The 18,957-nt window shown below is 35.1% G+C and overlaps 2 protein-coding genes across 3 annotated transcripts in view; one reads left to right on the top strand and one right to left on the bottom strand.

Moving 5' to 3' along the window:
* Positions 1-416: 416 nt before the first annotated feature.
* Positions 417-7,002, bottom strand: LOC124293129 (DC-STAMP domain-containing protein 2-like). The gene is made up of 9 exons (XM_046732814.1): positions 6,891-7,002; positions 6,042-6,317; positions 5,425-5,575; positions 5,098-5,257; positions 4,541-4,804; positions 4,213-4,426; positions 3,027-3,342; positions 2,105-2,412; positions 417-901 (listed from the first exon to the last, which is right to left on the bottom strand). Exons 1-9 carry the CDS (start codon positions 6,992-6,994, stop codon positions 457-459), a joined length of 2,238 nt encoding a protein of 745 aa, XP_046588770.1. The 5' UTR covers positions 6,995-7,002; the 3' UTR covers positions 417-456.
* A 1,083-nt stretch (positions 7,003-8,085) lies between these two features.
* The window catches only part of LOC107223960 (unconventional myosin-Va), a 28,903-nt gene continuing 18,031 nt past the window's right edge, over positions 8,086-18,957 (top strand). For both annotated transcript variants that reach the window (XM_046730558.1, XM_015663842.2), the window contains exon 1: positions 8,086-8,341. In XM_046730558.1, coding sequence (XP_046586514.1) covers positions 8,315-8,341 — 27 coding nt within the window. In that variant the 5' untranslated portion in view covers positions 8,086-8,314. The remainder of the gene's footprint in view (positions 8,342-18,957) is intronic.

Genomic DNA, 18,957 nt, shown 5'->3' with positions numbered 1-18,957 from the left:
CATTTTCGTCTTCTTTTTCGTACTCTTCTTCATTGACTTCATCATAATCTTCTTCGCCTCCGTCTAAGAAAACTTTCTCTTCTTCGTCTCCGTCTAAGAGAGCTTTCTCTTCTTCATCAATCACTTTTTTCTGATCCTTTTTCATCTCTTTTTCAAGCTTAGCCTTGACGTATTCTTCTCCTTTACCATCATGTTCTTCTGCTTCTTCTTCTTCTTCTTCTTCTTCTTCTTCTTCTTCTTCTTCTTCTTCTTCTTCTTCTTCTCCTTCTTCTTCTTCTTCTTCTTCTACCCCTTCTCCTTCTCCTTCTTCTTCTTCTTCTTCTCCTTCTTCTCCTTCTTCTTCTTCTTCTTCTTCTTCTTCTTCTTCTTCTTCTTCTTCTTTTTCGTCTTCGCCTTCGTCTTCTTCTTCACCCTTAAATTGTTCCCTTTTCAAAGCATCTTCTCTCAACTTTTCGATCAGCTTTTGTCCACAAGGTAGCGGTTCCTGACCATCTGAAGAATCTCTGTATCGACATGAGCAACGAGCAAGTTATTTTCAGTGTCAGCATCACGAGGCACTGATAAATTGATCTTATACCTTTCCTCGCTTATGTCGGAGAGATCACCGTAATCGATTGGTTCCATGCAAATAGTGCAGCGGTTTTGTAAATCTGCAAAACAGTGGACACAGAATAAGCCTATGCAGGTTGGCTTTGGACATTTTATCAGAGATTGATCCTCCCGCTCAACGGCTCCGCACAAAAGGCACGCGGCCTTCTCTGCTCCGCAGCAATGCCGCAAGATCGGACAAATCGCCACCAGTCGTTCCCGGAGGGTCACTCTCTCAGTCTTCATCTTGTCGGACTTGGTGAATTTTCTTCGCAGTTGTCGCCTTGCATATTTCATGAAACTACCACGTGACCTGGAGGTGGAGCACGGTGAATTTTTGTGAAAAGAAATGAAAAAGGTGCAACAAAACTTTCGGTAATAGTCAAATCTTGGACCACGTTTTTATTTTACCGACGGATGCAGAAAATCGTATTTCACGCGTTTTTCTTCGTCTTGACAAAGAAACTATTTCAAATTTTAGGAAATTATAGATTTTATGATCGTATTTTGGAAAAGTTGATAAAATGTACAAATCATATGAGATTTTTTCGTAACTTGCGGTAAACTAATCATCAGTCAGTTTGTGTTCAAAGATTTTAGTGTATCCAAAGTATCTCGTAGGATATAACAAGATTCCGTGAGGTTGACGATAATTTCGAAGGATTTCGACAGATGTCGGAGGTTTGTAGGGAACTTAGGGATTTCATATGATTTCAATGATTATAGGTGATTTCTCAGAATTCTACAAGATTTTATGTGATATCAAAAGATTTTTTTATATTACATGAAAAATCCCCTGCGCTTCATGGATTTAGAACTCAGGTGCCCGAAACCCCGAATGCAAAAGGTAATTGCGTCCCAAACGTAATTGGGTTTTTGTAAAACATTTATATTTTCTACTAAAAACAATATATCATATAATACTATACCATATTATAAACAAACCGAACAATACTTACTTTAACAAATACTACCATGTTTACAAAAATATTGAATCAAGTGCAAAGGATAGACATCAATTATAATAGACACCAAAAGCTTAAAACAACAGAAACCTTTGAAACTGAACCCAAACCAACCCAAATCTAGTCGTTGGACACCCATTATCTGAACGTCCCATAGTCTATGTCACCCTGAAGCTAAATTTATATAAAAGATGTTTTTTTCACCTGACTCATCCATCTTTTTAGACGAATACTAGAACTAGCATTCCCCGTTTCACGAAGCACAATCGGCTCTTTTTGGTGCCAATCGCTTCACACCACAATGAACCCCTGCCACTCCGGCCAGTTTGTTTTTATAACAATTTCACGAGATTTCACGAGTAGTGTACATTAGTTTAGTCAATTTCAAAATCAAATGAGCCGCTGACGCAAGTATATATTCAAAATGTTTCTGTCAAATTTCCAAACTTTTCTTGATAGTCAGCATAAGTGCGATCGTAAACACCTTCATTACCCAAACTTTAAAGTTGTTTTTTTGCTCGAGAGAAAAAGAGAACCAGGAAACCACATACCTGATTATGTGATTGTACAGCCAAACGGCCCTTTGCCTGGCGCGATCTGGGTGATAGTAGCACATCACAACGTGCCTCAGCCTCAGTCCGTAGGGCTCGAAAACGGCCATGACCCAGCAAAGAAATATCAGTGATACGATTTGCGTGTATCTGTCTAAATCGGGGGGAATCGGGTCTGGCAAGCACGGCATGGTGTCCATGTTGACCTCAGTCCCCTTGGGCGAAAACGCTCGCACAATACTTCGATACAAATCCGCCAGAAATCCGGTTCCCGACACGTACACTCCCACAGAATTCGGTGTTTCGACCTGCAGATTTTAACGACGTGATTTTAGGGCAATATGGCGTCACATCGAACAATCAGCTGATCGTTTTAGGCTAATTTAATAAAGACCGTAGCACAGAATACTTCGTGCAATCTGGTAGACTCCCGTTTTATGACATCGATGGATGCAGGATGAAATACGCAGTGAAGAATAGTATATTATGTGACAAGTGCGAAAAGTAGGCGATGTCTGAACGAGGGTAGCTCGCGGTACGAGCCGAAAGCGAGTACTATAATCGCACAGGTCAGATATCACTTATCCAGAAGTGTCACACATGATATTTATGATAACACCTGCACGTAAAGCTTATTTCGAAAAATACCGAAGGAGCCACTAACAGCATGTAAAATTAAGGTTAGGTAACGCGCCCTCACTGACACAGTCACTAACGGTGGGTGATATTGAGTTATTTGCAAATGCGGATACGCTAAAAATAGCCCTAGAACAGAAAGTAGAACATTTCTAACGCGTGCATGCGCCACCTTTTTATTTCCGGATATCAAACTTTCCAAGCAGGTGTTGCAAAAATACTTAAAATTCAATACTCGACCAAAATAGTGTGTGAAATAGGTAAATTACTTCCCCACGTTACTTACCTTCGACTCGAATCGACCGTGATATCGTATTGTGCTGAGAACCCAGTATAAACTGTAGTCCGCTACCATGTGGATTCCGAGTTTGAAGGTCATGAGGCACAAAAAAACTGCAGACTTGGTAAGCTTGATCTTTTCACTCTTAATTAGAATTATGGATGTCAAAGGTATGTACTTGTTTTTTTCTCTTCGATTTAACGGCAGTACCGTTTCTTTATCAAGCCTCGCTCTTCTCAGATCTATTTCTCGTAGGTCATCAGTCAGATAGCGATTGTCAAATCTCTCATTTGTCAACCACTTGTTTCGATAATATATTACTCTATAAAAACAAATAAACATTCTGCCACATCGTGATAAAACGATTTCTCAGAATAATTATGAAGCTTCATAATGATTATGCTTCAGAAAATATTAAAATATTGCAAGTTTCAGAAACGTTTTAGACAATTCCGACCTTCGAGAAAAATCATCAAACTTAATTTTAGAATTTCTTCAACTATCAGAGAAAACTCATGCATTTCTTTCATATTGGAACAGGGTCACTGAAACTTTCGGCAATTTTCTAAAGATTAATTTGGCATCCTTAAAAATTCCCCGATGGTCTGAAATTTCTGCAAATTCTAAAATTGTCGATCATCACAAATTTTTGTAGGAATTTCGTACTCTTTTATTAAAATTCATGGAGATTATGAAAAGTCATACTTTTAAACGAGACTCATAGAATACGCCGCGAAAAAAAATGTATGTTGTCTGGGTGCGAAATTATAATTACTTCCATAGAAAATTGTACATCATCTTAATTTTTTGTGAAAACCAGTAGTTTTTTACGTCGTTCCACGAGTTTGTACGAATGAATTTATTTTTTCGATGTCGAAAATTGGAATTATTTTTTATTGAAAATTGTATATTTCTATAATTTCTCGTAGAAATTTGTAATTTTCTATGAAAAATACTACGGTTGTCGACGATTTTCCACTACGTTTTACGCTTTTTGTCGATTTCCTACAATTTTCGAATATTTCCTACAATTTGAAACGAATTGCATTTTATTGTAGTTTAGCGTGGAAATTATTTTCACCAGGGCATGCCCGCATTAAAGATCCCAATATCAAAACTCATTTTCCTTCGTGGTAAACTTAGATATTCTTTAAGAAGTATACAGAGATTTATAAAAGTTGTACTATATTACCTAAGCATCATGAACAGGAAAAACAAACTCGTTACGACAGTCATCCAATCAAAAACGGTCAAGAATCTATCTGTTCTGGATCTTATCTCCGTCACAATTCCCGTAGCAACTTCAGAGATACTCTTACTCTGGTTTGTCTCAAAATGGAAGGAGTGTGAAAATTTAACCTTCACATAAAACATCGCCTTTACATGCTTCGTAAACTTGTTGATTTCTGAAAAGATACAGTTCTGGATTATTTACAGGAAATATTTTTGATAAAGCAAATATTTCCTATTTTAAATACAATTTTCTACATAACATGTGGAGCGAAAAAATGTGCAATTACTTTTCCTCACGACATCGATGATGCTATCCGAGATAAACGACACCAGCATGCAGATTATGTCAAAGGGTTTTACTATCCAGCATAGCAGACCTGCAATGTATGCCAAGTTGCATATCGCGCCAAAAAAAGGTCCAAGCGAAGCTTTACAATCAGCCACAGCTCCGTCAAACACCTTTTCGCATCGCTCAAAAGGTGTGCCCAGTTTCTTGTTGCATATATTCATTATGCTGCCGAGCCATTGAAACACGGCTTTAATTACCTTAACTGAAATCAGATGATCATTGAATTTTTGTTATTACATTCTAAAACATTTATTTGAACGCTTTTCCCCCAGATTCTATCAAGCAAATAAATGAATAAATTTTCACAAAACCATATTGACTTTCCCTCTGACTTCGATATATTTTTACAAATTTTTAAATTCAGAAACACAGAAAAAATCTTGAACAAAAATTTCTTTGAGAGGATTCGCTATTGGTAAATGGAAATTTATGATTAGTTTTTCTGCCTGATCTGAAATAAGTCGATTTACACAAAGTAACAGTATTGAAACTCACGTATGCTTAGCACGATTCTTTTTACAGCTAATAACGTCCGTTTAATTTTCTTTATGACTTTTTTTAAGGATTTCATGACCTTAGCTATCGCATCTCGTAGAGCATAGAATGGCTCTTTAATCAGATCGACGATAGCTCTTACCGCAGCTTTCAGTTGTTCCTAAAAAAACATACGCAACTGAGAAAAATTCTGTGGAGTCTTTTTTTTTATATTGCATGCATTTCGAAAACAGTACGGGAATTATTCTTTTCTTATCACTATTTTTCCCCGTTCTTCGGTAAAACAAGTTGTGTAAGTAATTTAAAACTATAATTATTATTGATTACTTGTCCGCAAGCCAGCGATTCCGATAATACACCCATGTTGTTTAACGTATTTTTTGCTGGACCAGTTAATGCCAGTATGAAAGCGTAGGCCATAAGGGCTTGGCGTCCACGTTTCGAGAAGAATTGCGGCAGGAGTAGGAACACTACACATCTGTTATAAACGGTGGGTTTCAACGTTAAATTGTAGTTCGAAACGTCAAGAAGCTGAGTTCTATAGCGTGTTCATACTATCCTTTGATCATTTATCAAAGTGATAATGATCTTTACTTTTAATTTTCTAACTGGAAAATATTTGGAACAGCGAAATTCTGTAAAATTTGTATCAAATTACCAAAAGTATTCGAATCATATGACAGTAATCGGAATAAAATCATAGATTATAAAAGATTACAAGAGACTTCGTGGGATTTCAGAGAATTTTTTCAAAGGAAAATCTCCGAAGTTTCAACAGATTTCAAGAGATTTCAGACGATTTTAAAAGTTTTCCAGAGAATTCAGAAGATTTCAGGAAATTTCACATGATTTCCGGAAAAGTTTACACCAGATTTCACGAGTGATTAACCCTGCGGCCAGCATCAAATATCCCAATACCACGAGAAAAAATATAGTTCGAATACCTGACACGGTTGGAAAACGCCAAGCCGATGGTTAGAATAATCCCCAAAAATGAGCTGAACAGCGTTGCGGATGACAGGGTGAAGTTCAATTGGAATATGAAAAACATGAAGAACATGTAGGTGAGGAATATTCCACCAAGAAATCCGAGAACGCTTTTGAGGACGTAATTTTCAAACGTTCCATCCGTTCGCAGTAAAACTGCCTTTTCGTGAAACCAAGAATCCTTTGGACAAGATGCCAAACTTTTCAGCCAATTTTTGAATCTTAATATCAGGCTAGAAATCAGAAAAAAGAAATCACCGATTCCTATCGAAAGTATGCAAATTTGTTTTTGCACAGATTTCGTTAGCTGAATGCTAATGAATTGGATTTGTGCAGGGAAAAAATACATTTCTGAGGCGGGAAGAACATTTTTTTAAATTTGCTATCGTCGCAATAGATCATAGCAGCAGGGTTAAAGTCCAATAAATCGACAAAAAAATGCATTGACCGAGGAAGCATTGGAAAAGCAGCTGGAGATTCCGCCGTTTTTTTTTTAACATTTTTGACGAACCCACGACGAATTGACTTTGAATCAGAGTGGATAATTTCGTAAAACGGCGGTTTCCAATGCAAAGCAACTGGTAACTCTGCTTCCAAAAATCATATACACATATAACAATGAAGAAGAGCTGCTTGATCACAGTAAAGTCCAAGCTGTCCAATGCTCCCTCTTTCTGTTTGGGTTTTTTTCCTACCGATGTCTTGGACTTTAATCTCGAGTGACTCAATTTCTTGGGACGATTGACAAATCGTGACTAATAAAAATAACCAAATATTTACTCGGCATATTAGACTTGATAACATACAGTTTCTTTTTGTAACGAATCTTCTGCCTAAATGTGTAATGGATCTTGGCTCCTTTAGAAACTTCTATAGATCTCATTTTCTCATCCTGATACAGAAGTTTCATTTGCTCAAGCCGCCTAGCTTTCAAAGTCAATTGAAAGAAAGCCATTTTTCAAGTCACACGATTCACTTCCAATACGTATTTATCTATTATACAATTCACTATTGCTCAGACATGATTTTATCCGATTATTACTGCTAGAAAATTAACTGAAGTGAGGTTAATCAATGACATTTAATGAATTATACACCTGTAAATCAGATCCACTCTACTCTATTTCGATAAACAATTGCCATCATATTCTCGGTTATTTTATTCATCATTGCGTGTGTACCTATTTAACATTTATAATATCGAGATGTAGGTATGAAACGTGTAATGAATCGCGTTCAAGTTTGTCAATAAAAAAACAAATTGAATATTGACACGACAGATGTTTTGGTTGCAGCTTAGTGATTATTGTATATTGTATACAAAAGTTGAGTTAATCAAGTTTGTCGGTAAAATTTTCTTTCCTTCATTTTTTGATCGCTCGAAAATTGCTATTATTGGGATATTCGGTTTAGAACAATATGGCGTCGCGTCGAGCGATCAGCTGATAATTTGAGGCTAATTAAACGGAGCGCAGAAAACGTCGTTTAAGTTGTTCGACTCTGATTTTAAGTCGCTAAATCGACATAGAGAAAAACATACGGTGAAAAAACACTTTCAAATACACTAATTACGACACCATCACAATTAGTGTTGCATATTCACTGCCACCAAATGACACCTTAGTTCCGAAGTAACATGATACATAGGTATGTCCAGGATTGTCGAAAATAAAAAAATGTCGAATAAAAATGGGAAAGAACAGAACGAAATGTGTGATGAAAATACGCAACAAAGAAAAGTTTTCGTGCTAATCGTATCTTGTAAGAATACTTCGACAGATTCCTGCATTTTCCTGCACCAATGCAAGTCGATACACCCAACGTCTGTTGTCGCTGGAGTCCATATCGACGCGTTCTGGACCCAATCGACTTCGGCAGAGTCAAAACAGATCGCGACACCTGTCGCTGTAGATAGGTTCATCACCTGTGTGAAACCAGGCTACTGTGGGGGGGGGTAAGGAAAGGAGAGGAATGGAGGAAGTGGGGAGAGCATGAGGCGTACAATGCCAACCGATAGTAAGCCACAAGCCCAGCTGTGAGTCGCAAGCCATCCGAAGGCTGATAGTGAGTCGCGATAGAATCGGTGTCGATTTTGTACGTGTTAAAGAACTCGGAACGAAACCTTCGCGCTCCAAAATGTTGTGACGCTCTTTACGCGGAGGATACACAAGGGATTAATGGAATTTAGTGAGAATCAGCAACGGAAATTGGACTCTTATCCATCGCCACCATGACGACAAGGGAATTATACGTTAAGGTAAACGGTGGATCGAATTCGCGGATGCAAAATTAATCGATCAATTCATATATTTCTTAGGTTTCTCGTTGTTCGCTTGTTTCTCATCGCATTCGCACACGCCCGTACACTTTCATCCTCGACTTTTGAACACGGTTTTCGGAATATGAGAAAAACAAATTCGTCTTGTCGACACGATCGACTGACGCGTTTAACTCTCGCAGTCTCCGTGGAACAACAGAAATAAAACCGGAACCGGTCGAAAGACAGAAAATTCGAATTTGCACACACAGCTGGCCGGCCGAATTATACTCCCGCATATTATGACGAGATGTTTACCTAGGTGCAATTCGCGAGGAAAGCTGCGATATCGATTTGCTCCGAAATTATTTTCTCTACACGCTTATTGTTGTTATCGTTTATAATTCTGAGTTAGGCTCAATTGGGCGATCCATATTTCCGCTCATCGTCCACCGATTGGAAAATAATATATCGCTCGCAATTAGTCATTGTATTGATATGTTCTGACCAATGCCTTGATTACGCAGCTGGTCGATTCAATTGCAGCTTGAGAATATTTGAAATCTATTTCATACTATATTTTAACAAGGATCTGATTCATTCTTGCATTTTTGTGGTGTTCAATTATTTTCCATTGTCCAGGATCCGAAATACGGTGTAAATTTTTTCAAGAAATTGGAATTGGAATTTGTACTAAAAATATCTACGGAATCAATCTACAATACCCATTGATGATGTTAAAGTATTATAACGAATTTTGACAAAAATGTCAAGGTAGGTTTTTGAAGAAGCTTGCTTTTTATAAAACTACAGAGTGTTTGGAAAAGTGATCAATTTTTAATACAAAAATGCATAATTGTGAAATGAAATTCAGCAGTTTTAATAGGTAGTAAATAAATATTTGAAAAGGAGAGGACAAAAGATATGGCTAACATTTATTTCATTACATTTTTCTCCTGCTTCTTTTTACAATAAATTTATTTCTATACTTCGAAAAACATAACTGTAACCTTATAGATAGTTTTCATTAAATCTCGTTTTCTTCCACCAACTATTTCCACGAAATTAAAGAGGAAAGTGTGACCCAGATGAGTTATTGACGTTTTTGACGCGAGAGCTTTTTCGTCCATTCAGAGCTTTGGTATTCTGGAATCTAGGATGAAGAATAAATAAACCAGTCTTACACCGATGTCGAACATGGTTATTTTAACCGTCTTCAAATTTGATGTAAAACATTATCATTTAAATTTCGCAAACGCGTATTCTGCGAAACGCATTCAATGTCAGGTTAACAATAATTGTATCGACTTAATTGGGACATCCAAACTTATTTAGCTGTGTTTGAAAATTTCCGACGATTTGAAGCAATCCCCTGGTGAAAATGTTTTTTCAACAATCTTTGTCAACAATTGGTAAATGATTCGATAAACTCACAAAACTTTCATCACTTCGAAATAAATTTCAAACGATCCTAAAAATTAAAAGAATATTTCTTTGCGGTATTATCAGAAATTTAATTCAGAAGATTTTCATATATGTATAAATTGTAAATAATTTTATTTTAAAGACGCATAAAATATTCGTAAATTATTTAAAATTCTGAAGTGAGCACAGTTGATTCTGCAAATTTTCCATAAAAATAATGTCCATCATCGCACGTGACGAATTATAATCAGTGTTATATTTTTTTATGAAAAAAAAAAAAAAACCAAAACATTTTCTCTTTCAAATCTTATTTTGAAAGGCTGAAAATGTATGAAAACGTTCGGAAAGGTATCTGATTATTACTGTGCACACGAAGTGTTCGAATCCTGGTAATTTTTTGGAATACACTTAAGAATAATAAACCAAACTGAGAGAATTCCGTTCTTTTTTTTTGTTCTTTTTTTTTTCTAATCTGTAGGAAATAATCAGACGAATATTTTGAATCTCGAATATATATCGTAAAGAAAAAACGTGCGGATCATGAAATCCGTATTCGTAGATAGACGCATAGAAAACTTGACCTCGATCTGTTCCTCCGCGAATTTTCAACGGGGGTCGCGCCCGCACCGGCGACTCGGGGATGGATTCACGGGACTATCGATTCCTGCTTGAACAACTGAGCGAGCCTATTTTCCGACGATCCCAGACGAATCCTAGGTTTGTTCTTTCGTCGGCATGCTCTAACACGCGCACAATTAAAAAAATTAAGGGACTACGTACAGTAATATTCGTCGATGCCTCAACTTTCCGGCTAACTTGTTTTCGGTCCGAAAAAAAATGCGAGTTCGTTTCTATACGAATTATGTGACAATGACTGGCGATGCCGCCGACGCGAGTGATTGGGAGTCATTGTCACGTAAGTCGTGTAGAATCGAAATCGCAGTTTTGTTTCGGACCGAAAACAAGTTAGCCGGGAGGTTAAGGCATTGACGAATGTTACTGTTGGCTCACTATTTATTTGGAATGAAAATTTAAACGAGTTTTCTTTCTATATAAGTTTTAAGTTTTGCCTCATCGGTCATTGGCACGTAAATTTGTCTAGAAAGTAAAACTTGTTCAATTTTTTTTTTACCAAAAAAAAAAAAAAAATAGTGAGCCGCGCGTAACCAATCGTTGAACATTACTACACCTAGAACAATTTAAAGCAGAGTCAATTTTGACAATTTTTTATTCGATGGTGATTATTTTGTGCGTAAAAAGTTATTAGGCACAAACTATGTTATACAGTTTGTCTATTCAGTTTAGTCGAACCCTACGTTACAGAATGCGAAATTTTTTCAAAATCTTTCTATAAAATCTCTGAAGTATTTGTATATTAGGTTGTCAGCTTCGTCGATTGATTTTCAAGAAGTTTCTAGTCAGACATTTTTACCAAGTCTTTATAATAAGCCCGTTAAGTTTTGATGAAGAAATTTTTTTTTTCTAAAATTGCGAAAAATTGCCAATGATTTTCTTAATTTGAATAAAACATTTACCGAATAATTAAATATTAAGGAAAAAGTGGAAGCATAAAATTATTTCAACGTAAATAAAGACGAGCAATTGCGAATTGAATTCAATCGACGTCATTGTTCAAATATCATGTTCAATACTGTCTGTTTATTATTTTGATAATTGTAAAGGCCTGAACGTCATCAGGCTGTATAGACCGATAATAACAAAACGTGTCGGCAATTAGATAATCACCGAACAATTCTTTTTTATCTTATCAAAACACGATACTTTCGACTCTGTCTATAACTCCCCTTATTGTACGCCTTTGAACATATGACACCACATGAATGTATGTATCATATATAGTATGAATGCACATATACATATAAATTTCGTACAGTGTACGTTGAAAATCAAAAATTCCATAATTTGTGCAAAAAGTTTCCGCGAAAAACTGGAATTAGAAATATCACTGAAATTTTGTGATTCATTAGAAAAATTCCGAATTTCGAATTTTTTAAAAGTAAAGTGAAATAAGTGTGCTAGAATTTATAATTGAGACTTGGGCTTCCACAATTCTTAAATATACTATACATGTAATACATTATAGATATAATCTATAGTGTATGCGTGAGCGTGACGTGGAGGAGAATTTTATCCTTCATATTAACGGTACATTAATAAATACGTACATCATGTATATAATACATAAAATAGGCGTGCAAATGCGTGTAAATGAGTCAGTGGATCCGGACGTCAGGAATTCTCCACTTTTTATCGCCGGAAAAGATTGATATATACGTATGTGTACGTATAACGATGATAAGATTATGATATGTCCTGAATAATTAGCTAAGTTCGTTGGATGAATCTAGCTTTTTGAGACGATATTAAAAAAACAGAAAAATTATGATCAACGTACTTTTGTATTTTATTTTTATTTTATCAGACCGAAACGCAAATTAATGTTCATATTGTTTCTTTATCAACTCGATCTTATCGAAAAATGTATTATTGCATTAAAAAAAGGAATAAAAAACGTTTGTCATATATACATAGGTATATATATATATATATAAATTACTGTTTTCATAATTTTACAATGATTTTAAAGCAAGTAAGATTTCGAAACATGAGTTTGTTTCGTTTTATTACGGGTTACTGAATTTCAAACAGTTCGAAAATCGCGAAATAACGGTTTTTCCTCAGCGTGAATCGTTACGATAACGTTACTAACTTCAATATGATTTTTGAGTAGACAAATTTTTCGTGGTTTATATTAAATATATCGCTCAATTTCGATACGAACGCGATTCGTCATCGTCAAAACAAACGTTGCGTAAATTTCTCGTATATTGTTTCGCTTTTTCAAGTGAGTTGTGAGTTTTTGTGAGATTAGCGATGAATCAGTCTACAAGTACAACTGATTGGAGTGTGTCTTAGTACATACAATAGTAACAAATAAGCGTACAAGAAACAATTATATTCTAAGATTATAGTATACTTATATTTAGATTATTATGTATAAATTTCATTCACTATTTGTGAATTTTAATTTTGACATTTTTGTAATATGCATTGCCATTGAATAAACTAAAACTAAGCATGAAACGTTGATGTATTATTAACACAAGTTCTCTCCGAAAACGACTCAGTTGCATCTCTTTATTTACTATTATTTAAACTATTAATTGAACTTTTTTTTACATTTTTTTTTTTAACAACGTTAATGTACAGACAATAATCTGCTACGAATTGAGTTTAGACATCAATGCTTCAATTGAGATGCAACTAATTGATTACTTTATACGCATTATTTTTTTGTTCACTTTTCTCGCCAAAACTTGACTCAAATTAAGTTGTTACTGCATCCAACGCCTCATATGTTATGTATTAAAAATACTGCAGCGTGTAAGTAATTATTTCACTTACCGAAGCGTGACTGTATTTAAATACTGTGCAGATCCAAATTCGTTATGGCAATCGAAGCATGACTCCTTATTATGAGTTCTCAGGTTCCACGCATAGTTGACTGTTTGACTGATTGTGAGACTCGTAGGTATACTTTAAAACTCGTGTGACCCACGAATTCCAATGGAACAAACTCGGTTATTAATAATTTTAAAGCCATTACATTACTGTATCATTTTTTTTTTTTTTTTATAATTTATTTTACTCATTGAGAAGGACTTTTTTTGATATTTGTTGGACCGATTTCCGCTGTTATGAATTATTTTGCTAGCGAATGAACTCCCTAAAAATTTCCGTCCATCGGTGATGTTTTTCAACTTCCCTTTTCTCTGTTTTCAAAAAAAAAAAAGAAGAAGTTATTGTAATAATTTAATCACCCCGAGTATGAAAAATTGAGCTTTTACTAGATCTCGAAATGTCGGAAAACTGACCTAGTGCTAAAAATTTATATTCTGAGTAAATTGGTTGAAAATTTGAAAAGTTTCTGAAAACAATTTTATCCAGAGCCCTATTAATAATAGTAAAAATATTCCAAGTAACTGTAAACTTGCGTACGATGTTATTACTCGATTCAAATGAGAATTGTACCCATAGAAGTTGGGCTGCAACGGTAAATTCCGTCTTGAATCTCGGATTGTTGATTCCTGATTCTCGCACGAATGAATTGTGAGCAGACAAAAACATCGTGGGAATTTAATCGTTAAGTTTCCATGAGAGCCACGCGCTAACGCAAATTGTAATTACCTGTCTGCTATATGTATAAATTATACCACATTACGATGTTCGCAAACCGTAGAAAGCTTGAGAACCGTTTGATTTAAAAAAAGAAAAAACCTACGATTTCGGTCCTGCATCATTCATGCACCTTATCATTCATTAAACATTTTCTCCGTGAACTCAGCCAATTTTTATTGCTGCTCCTTTCGTTAGAATTTTCCAAAAGTTTGTCCGATTAAAAAGACTTTCTGTAAATTTTTACCGATTTTTGAATCTCAAATCCACTCGAAAACGGTCGATTTTTATTACTTTTTTCTTTGCGTAAACGTAACACAAAAATATAAGTTACAGTTGTTTTCTATCATTGTTTCAACGGATTTTATTGCGCAATTGCATCGACCTTGTCAAGTTAATTTTTTATCGAAAAACATGAAAACTATTCATTGTTTTTACTGCAGGAACGTTGTGTATAAGATTTTGTGACAAAATTGTGAGAAAAGCTGCCATTCGACTTCTGGAGTAAAAAAATGAAATGACAATCGAAAAAAATTGTACGCAACCGATCACACGATTCGCTTTTCCTTTGTTTCTTAGTCGCGGATGCTTCAAAATATCTCAAGTTTAATTCATTTTTCAGTAGACACAGTAAAAAATAAGCTGACATGTTGTTAGGTTCTACGCGAGAAAAATATTTTGTATCTTGGTTTTTGATTTCGACCGAAAAAATTCGGGGGAAAAAACGAGTAGGTCAGTTTAACAATTTGACAATTTATTCCTGCGACAAAATTCATTGTTATTTTCTTGTTGTTGTCGTTGTTTTTTTTTTCCTCCTACATTCGAAAACGAAATTTTTCAGTTCGACCTTTCAAGCGAGGCTTGTCGAGTCTTTTTATACCATAATTTTGAAACGATCGTCATTTTATTATGCAGGCAAAAACTACTTAAACATCTTGGCTACGTGCACAAAACGCAAAGTGAATGAGTTTCTTATCTACAGCATACCTGCCTTGTTACAGTCAGTTGAGATTACGGACGTGTGGATATAACGGACATAATATTACACGTGGAATTGCAGAACCTCCGATTCCACTCACTTGCAGCTGGTAAATCTCTCTGCCGGCGAAAGCTCGCGATTGTAATTTTTATACCTGTTTAATACGTAAACACACATGTATGTATTCCATTCCACTACGATTATATCTTAATCGCTGCAAATTACTCATATTTTATTAAAGCAAAATTGAGGAAAGTTCGATATTTTCGCCGATTTCGTTTTTTTTTTCCATAGTTTCAGATAGAAGAGATAAAAAATGGTGAGATAAAAAGTTGTTGAATTCATTGTGAGTATGACTAAATTACGTGATTTCTGTGTAAACCAATAATATTCAAAGTATTAGTTCTTGAATGCATGATTTTCTTTTCTTTTTTTTCTTCTTCACAATATTTGCTAGTTTATAACAAAAAAAAAAAAAATATATTTTTGCATTCAAATGCAAAGCAAACGACGTATGTATAGAAATATTATTAATTTATGTAGAATGACTGTGAAAAAATTTTCACAAATTTCAACAAGCTATAATTAACGACCACTTTTACTTCCGTTTGTGGTAAAACCGAACGGAAGATGAAATTCGGAGGGTTACGAAATTTAGGTAAATTGTTTTTCATTTAGCAAAACAATTAACTTGAATTGAATTTGAAAAACAACAATTCCCCTCCGACACACGAATTCTTGCAAAAGTTCTACTGTCGTTTGGTTTTAATTTTGAAGCTGAAGATCTAAAGTAACGGGACATTTAAAGCCGTAGGTGAAGAAGGATTAAAACCAGAATCCTCTCGATTTCAAATCAACGTAATCACTGCAGGCCGGTTTTAGAGATGCTCACTTTTCAGTGTGAGACTTTCATTTTCTGCACACTAACCGTGAAGTAATAAATGTAAATCTTGACTTCACGCGCTTCTGATTTCCATCGGTAATATTTAACTCCCCCTTGAAAAAGATGAAAGGAAGAGAAAAAATCCGACAAATACGGTACTTTTTTCGTCAACTCAGAATCACGCGCAAAGAGTTCAAATTGAACTCGCTTTGAATAGCAAACAGGTAAACTGGATGACGTCACTTACCGTTACACGCCAGTGGAGAAGCGGTTAAAAAGACTCGCTTAATTCAATGGGCAGTTTAAAGGCGCGTCTAAATCCTATCGTCTTGTTTATGGTATGTACCCGTAGTAGACCCGATCAAGTGTAAACAAACTAAATGATAACTGAGTTGTTAGATAGTGATTAAAACAATGTGTAACGTTGTTATGTTAGATACGTAGAATTTAACGAGTATTTGAAAATCAGAACTTTTTGAAACGCGCCATTTTTCGCGCCGTTTTCGTGACGTCACCGTTAGCCGTATCTACCTGTAGGTTTTAATCCGTGGTATTAATACTAGGTTATGCTGGTATATCCAACAATAACGTCACGAACATGGCGCGGAATCGTAATGACCCTTGATCAATGATAGACAAAATTATATTTTGTTAATTACGTGATGAAATGAGACGATATTAAAATGAAAATTATACTTGTAAGTTGTAATCGGAATGGGCGGAATGGAATACAAATTACAATTGTAAATAATAATTAATTCCGTTATAATTAGCGGTCGCCCGATACTGGTTTTAACTCTATTGATTTTAGAAATGGTTCGAATTTTGTTTCTTTCTGGCAAATACAATTATATACCCAGCACAATGAATACATACATGTAACTCGACTTTCTGCTAATTGAATTAATTGACTTATTATCACCATTCGTATTAGCCAATTTGTTTGAAAATGAAATTCTCAAATATGATGGTGAAATTTTGAATACTATTAATATTTAATATTTATACATTCAATTTTTGCACAAAATCGACGGTTGTCTTTTGTCCGAAAAAGCATAAACTACTCCTCTATTATTAAGACTTGAATTCGAACTAATTACCCAATAACGCTGACCCGCAGCGGTTGTAACTCCTGACCTTATCAAACAGCGTCGTTTTGACACATGACACTTGGAGAAAATTTCATCCCTGTCAGACGTAGGCGTCGATTGTGAAACCTTACAACACAACTTGTTTGCCGTACTTTGTTTGCCAACGTACTCGAATAATGTTACACATGTTTGTTTATTATCGATACAGCGTATAATGTGTAACTTGTGTCTGTATGTAAAAGTTTTTTATGCATATTATTAACGTAATTTTTAATAAACATCAAGAAAGACATTTAAAAAATTTTAAACACGTTATAATTATATCGTATTCTTACGTAAAGACAAAAAAATGGACGATATGCAGCGTCAAAAGGAATGATGTTATCCATAATACGTGTTATTATCAATACTTTGAAGCATTATTGAGACACTTATACAACTCTGTTATGTCTTCAATGCCACATCAATTATTTTGGGAATTTATTCATTGGTATAGTGAGAATTCAATTGTTTCACTGTGGAATGTATTAATTTCAAAATCATGAAGCGAACTGTAGGTGACTTGAAAGCGACGATTTGTGCCGTTTGGAAGTCCACAACTCTAGGTAATATTATCGCGATAAACAGATAATGAATTGTTCATTCTCTTATGCGAAAACACTTCTCAGGTTTTTTGTAACAAAAAGAAGGTTACGCGAACTCTGATCATTTTTCAATAATTTCACGGAATCGGAATACTTTTGACATCAAAATTTTGAAAAAGTTTTTCACTATTCATAATTTCAATAAATAATAGTTAAAATATTTTTGCACGAAGTTTTAGAATGATGAAAAAATTCGTGGGGCTTAGTTAAGAACTAATTTTTGTTGGAAACGAGTTCAAAATTTCACAAAATGGTCGATCTGGTATTCAATTCTTTCGAACTACAATCCACGGGCAAATCATTGAACCTGTAATAAATATTGGATGGAAAAAGGGAAATTACGTTACTGCGAGTGTCAAACGCTGTTAGCAAGCGGTCTTCCCGGTATAATCTCATTATAAACTGAGTATCTAACTTTTCAGTCGAGATTATCACGGTGATTCATTCTCTTCAAGAGAATTCTTCTTGACCGTTTAATTTCGAAAGCGAGCTTGACCTTTTATCCAAACCGAAACAACAATACGTTTATACTGTAACTTTTACTCACGTAATTGATGTTAGTAAAAATTATGTCTACTCGATAAATCGGCAATTAAAAAAAAAAAAACGCAAGAATAACAAATGTCTGAAACAGGTTCCAAGTTTTGAACAATAGGCGAAGAGACTGGAGTAAAAAGGACGCGAAGTGGATCCAGTAGAAAGCCCAAATGCCCAACCGGCGAAAGGCCACGAGTGTATTTACATGGTGTTAGTTTCGAACATGAATCTCAAATGCAAGCCATCGTAGGTAAGAGAAGGGATTTGTCGATTACACCGAGTTGTGCAGAATCGGGTCAGTCATGAGATCCCGAGGTCAGGTGCTCCGTATGATTGCTCTGAGCACGCCATCTGTCGATAGAAAATATACCACGTGTAATATTCGATAGTAAAAGTAGTTTTTGATCTATGTTTTATTGATAATAAACTCGTCGTGACAACGCATAGTCGCAATCGCTTGAAAGGAGTTTTCTACCCCGTAATATTCGCATGATTCAGCTATGTAATACCGTACAGCTTTAACGATCAACGATTGCCCGATGCGACGCCATATTGCTTCATCCGCGCATGCTAGTTTCTGTATCATTTCTATAAAAACGTCCATCCAGTTTATTGAAATTTCTGATCGAACTATCAAAGCTCGAATAAGACTTCTCGATCAAATATTCTGACTAATAAAAAATCATGTTGTCCATTTCGTCGAATTTCATCAATTCATACAGTCTAAAACACCAAATGTTTTGAATTGCCGATAATATAATAAATACTCGGAATAGTTCGAATTTCGAATAATTCGAACTACTAACGGAACGTTTCATAAGGCGTTCAGAAAATTTAGCATAGAAACTTTTGGAAACTAG

This window comes from Neodiprion lecontei, chromosome 2, assembly GCF_021901455.1.
Source record: "Neodiprion lecontei isolate iyNeoLeco1 chromosome 2, iyNeoLeco1.1, whole genome shotgun sequence".
NCBI lineage: Eukaryota > Metazoa > Arthropoda > Insecta > Hymenoptera > Diprionidae > Neodiprion > Neodiprion lecontei.
Note: the sequence above shows the minus strand (reverse complement) of the source record. Positions and strands in the feature narration are given on the sequence as shown.

Bases quoted from the DNA above. Each gene is read 5' to 3' on its own strand.
- LOC124293129 (XM_046732814.1), bottom strand. From the start codon at position 6,994: ATGAAACTTCTGTATCAGGATGAGAAAATGAGATCTATAGAAGTTTCT. The intron at 5,258-5,424 runs GTAATCAATAAT...ATGTTTTTTTAG, and splicing joins AATCGCTGGCTTGCGGACAA to GAACAACTGAAAGCTGCGGT. The intron at 4,427-4,540 runs GTAATTGCACAT...GTATCTTTTCAG, and splicing joins CATCGATGTCGTGAGGAAAA to AAATCAACAAGTTTACGAAG.